This window comes from Adiantum capillus-veneris, chromosome 9 (assembly GCF_014529385.1).
Source record: "Adiantum capillus-veneris isolate H3 chromosome 9, ASM1452938v2, whole genome shotgun sequence".
Lineage (NCBI taxonomy): Eukaryota > Viridiplantae > Streptophyta > Polypodiopsida > Polypodiales > Pteridaceae > Adiantum > Adiantum capillus-veneris.
In genome coordinates, this window is record NC_140939.1 from 78490797 (window position 1) to 78502316 (window position 11520).

General features: G+C 40.7%; 1 protein-coding gene across 1 annotated transcript; it reads right to left on the reverse strand.

Annotated features, from left to right (window-relative positions):
• Positions 1 to 6250: 6250 nt before the first annotated feature.
• On the reverse strand, positions 6251 to 7567 carry LOC147450700 (chitinase CLP-like). Its single transcript, XM_086520781.1, has one exon. It carries the CDS (start codon positions 7548 to 7550, stop codon positions 6396 to 6398), a length of 1155 nt encoding a protein of 384 aa, XP_086376907.1. The 5' UTR covers positions 7551 to 7567; the 3' UTR covers positions 6251 to 6395.
• Positions 7568 to 11520: the final 3953 nt, after the last annotated feature.

Below are 11520 nucleotides of genomic sequence, written 5' to 3' on the forward strand. Positions count from 1 at the left end.
AATGGCACTCAAAAAATACACAAGACTGTACACTAGAAATCCCTACTAACATTGTGCTTAATTAATAAAGAAACTGTTACAAAACGGTCTCAAAACCCTGACCCTTTCATCCTGATTTGATCCCAAGCACGGAGCTAGAATCTCCATCTTTGCTTGTGATTCCCTATACCCTTGATTCCAAGCATGGCTTCTGATTTCTTGGCTTGTGACACCCCAGCTTGTCACATCTGACTCTGACTGTAGACTCCTCTTTCATAAGCCCAAGTACAAGAAAGCTCTTTTGCTTTTTTATTTTGTTTTTTTTTTTCCTCCAAACCTCTAAAAAAATCTAACTCTAAACTATCCTATTGATTATGGCAAAACACAAAAGCAAACTATGCTTTTAATCCTGAACTTGGTTTTAAAAAAAACTCGAATTTTGCTTTGTTTTGGACAAACTCCCGCGTGCAAACCACTACTTAATGACGTGGCACTGGCTATCGACCTTCACGGAAATCCTAGATTTTTGGATCAATAGGAGTGCCGGCATTGATTTTTGCTTATGTAGCTCTTTGTTTCAGACACTCTTCTGATCCACGCGAGTCCTTCTGTCTCTCCTCCAAAACCTGCGTGCTTGCTGTGAGCTTTTCTTCATGCTTTAATGTTTGATTTCACACCTCTTTACCCTAAGTGCCACTTTGACCACCCAAGCTTGAATTCCCATGCAATCTCAATTGGCAAGCCTTGGTTCACCTTTGTCGGCTTCATGAATTTGATAGCACAAAGCTTGATGTTAAACATTAAACTGAGATTCATCAATTTTGTCTCCTAGAGGATAGAATTACAGCACCGGTGAGACTTACAGTTTGCTGGATATCGTTGTTGTTCATCTTCTTTGAGCTTCAGTTGTGATGCCTTATAGACATGCTCAACCTTTGTTGTTTCCCCCAACAGCCTTTGACTGGAGTCGAAACCGTTTTTGGTACTGGCCCGCAAAGGCTCGAATCTTTCTGCACCATACTTCAACTCCAATACACGTCATTTCCAATGGTGGCTCCGATCCCCGATCTGATGGCGTGAAACTTTGTGAGCTCCTCACGTACTAGGTTTCATGGTTACCCGCATCCAGTTTTTGAAGACTTTAGTTCGCCATTAGCCATCATCATCTTGGCCATTTGCTTGTACAAATTTTTTTTTGATACTTGAGCGAGGCCTACGGCTGGTAGATGTTGACATCTTCAAGTGGAAATACAACAAGAATGGGGAAGGGTGAAACTTGTTCGCACAGAGGGGGAAAACTCTAAACCTAATAGAGATGTGGTAAGAGAGGAGAGGATGGGCAAAGTAATCTAGATCATAGAGGGAGATCGTTGTAGATGAAGTAATCTAGGTCACAGAGAGAGACTTCTACAAATGAAGAACACCATAGCTAGAATGTGTTGTAGCAAGTTAGAGGTAGGTTTGAGGAAGCATATAGAGATAGGTGAGTGTGGAATACTGAAAAGTGGCCCCTCAAATCTAGTGAGAGATTGAATTTTGAGCTGCGGCAAGATTGAGACGGGAGAGAAATCTAGGAGGGAAATGGGGGATAGGGGATAGTGGATAGTGGTCTACCTCTTTAAAGCTAGAGAGAGAAAGCTTCACGTTGATTGGGTGGTGGAAGTGGGGAGAAAAGTATACAGCCAGATCTGGGGGTGAAAAGCCTCTATTTATTAGTAATATGGGTGAAGAACTTCTTAAAATGAAGCTAGTCCTATTTTTTTTAATGGATATATAATAGAGAATGTAGGCCCCCCCCCTACCTCTCTAGCCTTTCACCCCTACTTTAGAAGGCCTGCCCAACCCAACATTTTTGTGCACTTGGCACACCACCATTGGCTAGGTTCTTAATCTCCACTATTAGTGCTTGACAAGGTAAGTGGTCCTTCTATACCCCATTTCCCCCTAATGAGTCAAAGGGCTTCTAGGACTAGGAATTCATAGAACTCGTGTACTCTTTTGGATGAAGCTTTGGAGGGCTTTGGTGCTACACACAACAAAGTTTCTCAACGGCATGACCTAGGACAACAAGAAGAGGAATTTTGAGCTTATGCAAATACTTGATGAGGCTTATTTTGATGATAATAGAAGTAATGATAAGCTCCAATTGACAAGGGTATCCACTAGGATGACGAAAGATGTGACTTAAACAAACAAAGACTTGATGATCTTATGAAATCGTTGGATGAGATTTTAAAGGATTTTGTTCCCCTGAATGCAGTTGTTCAGGGACGTAACAAGGTGAGGTTTATTATGGAACCTAATGATTTGCTACTAGATAGAGGAGCTCTAGAAACTAGAGTGGGTGATTTGCTTTCTCCATTGTATTTAGCTATGAGAGGGATGAGAAGAATGTTGAGAGACATATGGTCAGTATTCATGGTACATATAAGGAGGCTTTCTTACAGCATGAGAGAGACTAGTCAAAGGGTACTTCTGACGACTAGGAAGTCACAAAACTCATGTGTACTCTTTTGGATGAAGATTTGACTAGGGTTCTAGGCTGGTCAAAGGGTTCTTTTAAGGACGAAGTCATATAACCCAAGTGTACTCTTTTTTATGAAGATTTGGACTAGGATTTTGGGTTGGTCAAAAGGTTCTTCTAAGGACTAGGAATTCATAGATCTCATGTGTATTCTTTTGGATGAAGCTCTGCTACAGACAACAAAGTTTCTCAAACATGACTGGGAAAACAAGAATAGGAAAATTTTGAGCTGTTGCAATTACTCAACGAGGCTTCTTTTGATGATAATATAAGTAATGATAAGTTCCAAATGACAAGGGTATCCAACAGGATTATGTGAGATGTGACCTAAACCAACAAAGACAAGATGATGAATAAGATCCTATGAAATTATTGGATGAGATTTTAGAGGATTTTGTTCCCCTATGAGAAGTTATGGCCGTTCAGGGACCTAACAAGGTGAGGGTTATTATGGGACCTAATGAAACTGGATAGTGAAGCTTTGGAAACTAGAGTGGGTGATTTGCATTCACTAGTGTATCTAGCTATGGAGGGATATGGCACCTCTTGTTGCTACCATATGATTAAAGAGGTGATATGGACTAAAGTATGATCCTATTCACTCATGCACTACTTATGCCCTTTGGTTGGGGAGGTGTACAATTGGATGCATATGGATAATGCAGGTCTCAAAAAGTAGAACACATATGGGATATGAGCTATTTATGCATTATGATCCATGCCCTACGTCAATTTGTTTATATGCCTTTGATAAATAAGAATGCCTTGATGTCCTTGATGTATGTTACTCCGTCTATGTGCCTATGGATTTAGTGACTATGATGTTGTTATGCAGGCTTAGAGGGGGTGGATGTCATGTTGTGGCACATCTGTAATGTGAAAATATGTACATACTTACATGGGTTTTAGATGCACAAGAATAGTTGTCACAATGTACATAGTGTCACATGCTTGTTCACGGTAACCAACGTGTATATACTTTACACCATGGAGCTATGGCCTTGGATGTGGGGCCATCGATATTTTTTCATTCTACATGATGCATTTGCTGATCATAGGATGCTTTAAGCTAAGGGTAAGGTATGGAGATGTGCATCGCACCTGCTTAATAGGGCCCGAATGAAACTGTTGATATGCATCAACAAATGCATGTGACCGTCAAAACTCTAATGCAAATTGGTAATACAAAGAAATTGTATACACATGCTTTGGAATATTGAAGAATTATTCACACAAAATATTGTATTCTCATGAAAAGAAGCCTCATCAAGTGATTGCATAAGCTCAAAAAAAATTTGCACTAGAAATAGCATTTTTGGGTCAATATAGATTGAGAAAGGGCCAAAATTGGGCAAACTTTGACACATTGACACGGTGGTCATGGGGAGGCAAGGGGGTGCTTGCTTATAATGCAAAAACCTTCAGTTTTTTTCTTTTCACATATTGTCTCAAGGGTTTATCTAGGAGTAGCAGTGCAATCCCACCTCTCTTACGTCTTGTATATGAACTTGTTTTGGATTGAGTTAGGGTTTTCTCTCTTCAATTTATTCTGTGGGCTTGATTATTAAGGTGCTTGATTATGAGGGTGCTGAAGTCTCACCAAAATCAAAATTTGGGTGAATTGAAAAGTGAACCTAGGGTTTTCCAATCAAAGAATTAATCATATATATATATGAGTTGGATCGAGGCAAGGCTATGAGTTTTTGTAGAGTACATTAGAGTTTTGATCCCGAGGAAGTCACTATATAGAGATCGTGTATATAGCAAGCTTTCAAGCAATATTTTAAAAAACCCTAGTCTACATTTTTCTATGTATATAGAGACCCCTTACGTACCGCATTTCTTGATGAAATGCCTCTTATGTAACAAAACTTTCACTTATCCAATTTAGAATCCCCTTATGTATATATATTTTTTGTAACTTCATAGAGAAATTAACCCCTTCAGTTGAATTCACATGCTATTGTACATGTTTTTAAGTCACACCCCAAGATTCTTGATATCTTGTGTGTCAATGAAGCTTTCATTGCTGGTCTCACTGGGTTTTTAGTTGTGCTTTAACCTTAATCAGACTCATGTTTTTTTGTACAGTTTCCTATTCTCACATCTTTTTGTGAGCAAAGTGAAGTCAAGGAAGTTAATATTTCCAATGAGATATTAATCACTTTTCTATCTCATAATCTCTTAATTAGTGATTGTGTGAAGTTCGCCCATGTGAAAATAAATAGTTTTGTGATCATTTTCTATTATCTCAATCTCATGATTGGCAAGTGTAGTGAAATCTTCACAAAATCTCAACAATTTTTGGTGGCTTTTGTGGTTACTTCATATATTCTAACCTTTCCGGCTTAGGATTAGTGAGTGTTGTGATTATCTCACAGACTTTCACAGCCTTTGGCTTCGTTTGCGTTTGTTGTTGCAAATTGGTTTATTACAATTGGTCGATTACAAACTCTCATATCCAAAGGCCCTCTACTTGCCCAACTACTAGCTAGGCTGCACACTTTTTGATAGCATTGTTTGTCTAATTATATACTACACACTCTAAGATAAAACCTTTGATGCCATATTTCTCACTTTTGACAAAAACCTAGAAAACCACTACATTGAACATCAATCAGACCGCAGGGTTCACCTTACATTGTATGTGACCTATCACGTGAGTTCAACAAAAGGGTATTTAAATCCCTTAAAACTTACAGAAATAAATTTATAGAAGGATATTCCTTTTACAAATCTCAAAAAACTTATAGAAAGAAAAGGGCTCATTATACTCCCTAGAAAATTCATGGAACAGGGGTTTTAGAAAAAGGGTCTGAATGCACGTGATATAATGGTCTTACAAATAGTGAACTGCCCGAGCAATCAGATGACAACCTCATCTTTATTACTCTCGGACCTTTCTCTTCCTTGCCTAGATAGGTCAATCATGCACATGTAATGCCGTTTGTTTGGTATAATGTCATGTTTTATATCATGCTATCAAGAAACATATCCCCCTTATCCATTAGACCTATGTGACCACATGGATTGAGCATAGAAACAAAAGATTGCAATTTGGGATGTGCCTTGAGTTGACTCCACTTTAAACAGCCCAAAGGTTCCTAGCCCTACCCTTGTTGGGAAAGTTTTCCACTTGCATCAGCCCAATAGCTAAGTCATGGTTGCTTTCGAATACCATTCTTGATTTTCTTGCTGTCAATGTTTTATGCCCTCTCTTGCATGGGAGCTAAGTTGCATAAATCTTACTCAGTAAGACATAGATTAGCACTTGAAGGCATGTTCTTCATCAAGGCATATGCTGCATTATCAAGACTCAAAGGTCAATCTTCTAAGTCCAATGCTAGGCACACCAATTTAGGGAGGCTATGACCGGCCAATGATGTCTCCAAATGAAAATAAAGTTAAGCTTAAGCTGTCTCATTGAGGGACGGTTGTTAAAAGTGATGCCTCCAATCTAGCATAGGAATGGATCTTATAGGTGTCCTAAGTGATTTTTCTACCTTGGAAATATGTAAACCCGAGTGAAGAGCTTAATCCAAAACATTGCAGCTAGACAATTAATTGGCTCCACGAGACATCACCCCCTACTCTAAAATCACTCAGGTTTCTGTAGCAATTATAGCTCTCTCTCTCTCTCTCTCTCTCTCTCTCTCTCTCTCTCTCTCTCTCTCTCTCTCTCTGTGCAATTAGACATTTGCTCAATTTCGATGTAATAATTTTGATTAGGAGGAGCTAATAATTTTGATTAGGAGGAACGGAGCCACATGATAATACTGCATAATGTCAGTACTGAGGTTAATTTAAGCTAGCATAAAGGGAAGGAAAAACGAAGAAGCCAGCTTTGCTCTGTAGGGAGGTTGAAAGATGCATGTTCTTGGTTGTGGAGGAATTAACTGGAAACTCCTGGATACATGGGGTAGAGAAGCCCGGAACAGGAGGGGGCTTCAGGGTGGAATACGAAAGGGTGGAAGATGGATCTGAAGCCAAAGCGAGAGTGTTCCAAGTCGAATTCAGCCAGGCAATCCATCTGCTGAAAGGTGCCCAAAACAGAGGGATCCCTTGCTTTTGCCTTCAAAAAACCCATGCAAGCCACCATAGAGTTGGATCCATTATACACAAAAGTGCTGCGAGGATATAAGCCCCACCCCCCTCCCCCTTCCACTTGAAAGCTCGTAGTGGGCGTCTTCAGATATGGGGCTTGCCCCGCATAATACAGAGGCGATGTATCAAAGCATGTATCAAAGGGCTCTATCGCCTTCACCGCCTTCACCACACTTCTGTAGCCTATGGCTTCTCTAAACCTCTGCCTAAACGCTTTGTATACCGACCTCTCTAGCGTCGTATACGTCTGCGTTGTGCTTATCCTCATCTTCATCGGCTTCTTCAGCACCCCGACTCCTGCAGCTGCTCCCTCTATGCTCATGTTCAGCAGCTTGAAGGCGTAGCCTGCTGCCCCCTTGACGTAGTAGAGCCGTGTCTGCAGAGATGTCGTGAAGGTCTCCATTACGCCCCTTTGCCCATTCAGCAGCGCGTAGGTGGATACGCGCCCGAAGAAGGCGACGCTAGGCAGGCAGTAGGAGAATTGGGGAGCCAGGCCAGCGCTCTTGCTGATCTGAGCGGGCAGGGATTGATCCCCTTTGCTGAAGCCACCAATTCCTGCAGCTGCAATGGAGCTATCAAGGTCTGCACAGCAGGTGAAAGTGACTGCAGAGGCATTGAAGGAAAGCAGGGGATCGGGGAAATCAGTTCTCTGTATGAAGAGGCTGAGAGTATCTTGTGTGCAGCTGCATGAGGGAAAGGAGGTGGGTGCTGCAGGAGCAGGAGCAAGGGAGTTATATGGGGGCGCCGCATTGCAGGATGAGAAAGTGGAGGAGACAGATGGCTGAAACGCTGAGGAAGAGGAAGAGCTGTTAAGAGCGCTGCTGCAGCGCAGAGTGGTGAAGGGACTCTGCACGTCGAGCTTCACTGGCACGTTCTGCACAGGGGTTCCCAAAGGCAGGTTGAGGTTAAACGACGATACACCATTATAGCTGCTAACGCTCATTGTAGCTACGAGCACGTTGGAGTATGTGGCAGCCATCGCCATATGCTGCTGCCCATATTGCATTACTAATGCTATAAGTGAGAGCATGAGTAGAGTACTAACATCCTTACAGTGCTTAATCACCATTGCTGCTTGCTGTAGGTAATTAATTAGAAGCTCTCTGTTATACGGTGCCTTCTAATTGCTTAGAAGGCACTCGTCTTTTATGCTAAACATTGCAGCGCCAATTAATCCCACACTTTACTCTGTACAGTGCTTCCCACGTGCAAATCTCTAGGTTTTCATTGTGCATGCCTCCATTGCTCTTCGTGAAAAGCTCAAAAAAGCAAGCAAGCCCAACCCTTGGAAGTAAATTATGAGTTACGCTAATTCCTATGCCCATCCACTTGCTTCATTCGTTGACTTTGCATTTTCTTGCAAACCAATTTACCAAAGCAGCGGCTCATTGTCAAACCACACCCTCCTAGTCAGTACACCCCCAGGTAGCATGGATGCTAGACTACTTTCCCGGATCCAGAACCTATTGTTCATGAAAGGAAAGATAGCCGCTTCAAATTTTAGAGACACACACTCCTGTAGTCTGCAGAACACGTTTTAGGGCTTGCAAGAGACTAAGAAGCGCGCACACACACACGCACACATACAGATTTATATGTATGTACATATAAAATATATATATACACACACATATATAAATATATACAGATATATATATATATATATATATATATATATATATATATATATATATATATATATTCACACACCTTAGTTGCCCTGGCAGTTATGCAATCCCTCCAGTCTTGACTTTTGTGATTCCTCGCTCTCCTCTCTCAATGATCCGAAATTGATAGGTCCCATCACCAATCCAATTTGCAGCTTCTTTGCATGTACAATAGAAGTGTGTGTGTGTGTGTGTGTGTGTGAGAGAGAGAGAGAGAGAGATGGTGAGAAAGGAGATGATCTGTTAGGGTTCGCCTGCGTTTTCTCTTCAGTTGCAGACTGAAGATGGTGGACCCCCAACACCCCCTTTGTAGTTATCTAAGTGCATTACATCAAGTGCCTCACCCTCACCCCAAGGCAACTAGGACACTTGTCAAGAGTAGCATCAAGTTGCCCTAGTCTAAGCAAGAAGGGGGTCTACTAGCTTAAGCAAGTAGGGGTCTAGCTAGCTTAAGCTAGTAGGGGGAGTGTTAGCTTACTTCCATCAAGGAAAATAAGGACACTTGTCACAATGCTCTCACACATGCTCACGAGGGAGAAGGCCACTCATTGGTAGAGTGAGAGGGGGTCCAATGAGAAGCAAGGATGCGATACTAGGCCAAATCGAATTCTCTCTTTCTCTCTTTGTGTGTAGGAAGGAAGCATTCACTCACTCATTCTCATGCATACTCTCACACACTCAAGCTACACCCTCTCTATGGTGCAAGCTTCCTTGTGTGAAGAATCCATGGTGCCTTCATCAACAACACATGCTGAAGTGCAAGCTTATCATCTTCTTCAATCTCAATTATGCTATATGCTAGCTATGCAAGAGAGAAGCTCTCTTGAAAGTAGATGTATTAGAATACATACTTCTTTCTCGTATAATACTTCTTCTTCCTCTCAATCCACCTCGATCCCTGCAGCTCTCTCCACCTTTCATGGTGTTTGAGGCCCTAGAATAGAGCCCCCACCGGGTTTAATTAAGTGGCTCTTTCTCTCTCCATATCCAGGTTGCCAAAGCTCTTGTGAAGTACAAGAAGTGCATTGTAAAAGATCTCTCTCTTCATGGGAGCAAGATTAATGCAAAGTCTCTTTGGAGGGGGGACCAGCTCCAAATGAAATCTGGTCCTCAACTGTTTCATCTTGCAAATTTTCATACTTTTCTCTATTTTGCTATGTGTGACTTTCCATCTCTTATACTCTCTCTATTCTCTACTCTAATTTCCGTTGTGCCTAAAAAGAATTAATAGGCAAATTCTATGACACTGGTATCAGACCCAGGGTCTTCACTAAAGATTACCATATGGTGTCACGTGAGTGTACAATAGGGGGGGTTTATGAGGCCAAAAAGGTAGATTTTACAAAGGAGGGTACTGTATATAGGGGGTAAAATGGCAGTTTTGGTGCACGCAGGTGACGTCTTCCTAGTGCTACTAGTGAATCCCCTGGGGTATCAGACCACTAATTCCAAGCCCATGGAAACCAAAGAACAAGGCAAGCTCAAAGGGAAGAATTATGAATCAATTTCTTCTAGAAGCAATCTTAACGATAACAAAGCTAAGGAGAAGGGAGTCTACAAAGGTAAAAATTGTCTTTCTCCTAAAGAGCCTGAGCATTATCGTAAAGATAACAAATGTTATAAATGTGGAGAGCAAGGGCATTTCTATTGGAGTTGCTCTCAAAGAAAAGCTCTCAATGAACAACCTAGAGCCTCTATGGTTGACGGTCCACAAGAGGTTACTCATTGCAAAGGATCCCCACTTTCTAAAGCTTGGGTAAAGGTAGGAGAGCATGACGCTCTCATAATCTTTGACAATCGTTCTACCCACAAAATCAACTCTAAGGAACTAGTTGAAAAGCTAGGAGTACATCCAAATGAGTTGGGTAAAGCCATTGAAGAGATGGGCCTTTCAAAGGCCAAGTAGCTCTAGTAATACCTCTCACTGGTAAGCTTAAGCTCCATGGACAAAGACATGTACATAGACTATGAAGCATTCGGTAGCATCCTACCTTCTGTACATATGCATGTTGTTGACAAGTTAATGAAAGTTCAATTTCCACATACATGATTATTGTTAAAGAATTTGTACATGGTAATAATGTTTCAACAAATGGCAATGAAAGAAATTGAGAGCAAAGAGAATTGTCTAGTTCTTAACTCAATTTCAGAATGTTTTCTTTGATGATATCCTTGGGGAGTTACCTCCAAAAATGAGGGGATGATGATCATGTAATTAAGTTTCTTCCAAAAAGTCCACCACCTAATGAACCTCCTTATTGAGTTTACCAGCTCATCAAGAGTAGATTACAAATTAGGTGAATGAATTGGTAGAAATAGGAATGGGGAGACCTAGCTCTTGTCCATTTAGCTCATGTGTTCATTTAGTGCAAAAGAAAGATGTCATATATTATATGTGTCTTGACTAAAGAGCACCAAAGAGAACTAATGTCCCAAATAGATTCCCTGTCTTAAGGGTACAAGATCTATTTGACAAACATTAATCAAGCTACCTATTTCAATAGGATAGTCAATAGAGCTTAAATCAAAAGAAGAGTGAATTTCTTACAAGAGATTCAAAATTTAGGTCACTTTGTCTCTAAAGATGGCATCCATATGGATACAACAAAGTTAGAGGTAATAAAAGACTGATGTAATCCAATGAATCTATAAAAACTATGAAGTTTTATTATGTGTGCATACTATAGACACTTCATATTAAAAAACTTCACTGCTAGCAACTCCATTACATGATTTAACAAAAAGAACTTATGGACTGCAAAAGAGGTTAAAGAGAAATTTATCTCTCAATGTACGTATGCTTGAAATACAGGATCTCTTAATGCTTATTGAGATCCAATGTGATGCGAATGCCCATTATCTTGAAGTTGTTTTGCTTCAAAAAGAAAATGCCATAGCATATGAGAGTAAAAGACTTACCTCTAATGAACAAAGGTAGGACATATAAACACCTGTTTTACACGCCCTAGACACATGAGAACACTATTTCTTGGGAACTTCATCCTTCGAGCGGATCAAGGACTTCAGGACGCAAAGTAAGCTCTTCGACAAGCAAATGAGGTGGGTAAATTTTCTTAGGCAGTTCAATATTTATATTGCTCACAATTTTGGCAAGCACATTTAAATGGCCAATGCACTACCATGGCAGCCAACAGCTTATGTCGTAACAAAAGAAACATTCATCTTACATGGTTATCTTCTCTATGGCAATAGGTTATATGTGGATTCCATGCTCTCTCTCTAAGG

Bases quoted from the DNA above. Each gene is read 5' to 3' on its own strand.
- LOC147450700 (XM_086520781.1), bottom strand. From the start codon at position 7,550: ATGAGCGTTAGCAGCTATAATGGTGTATCGTCGTTTAACCTCAACCTG.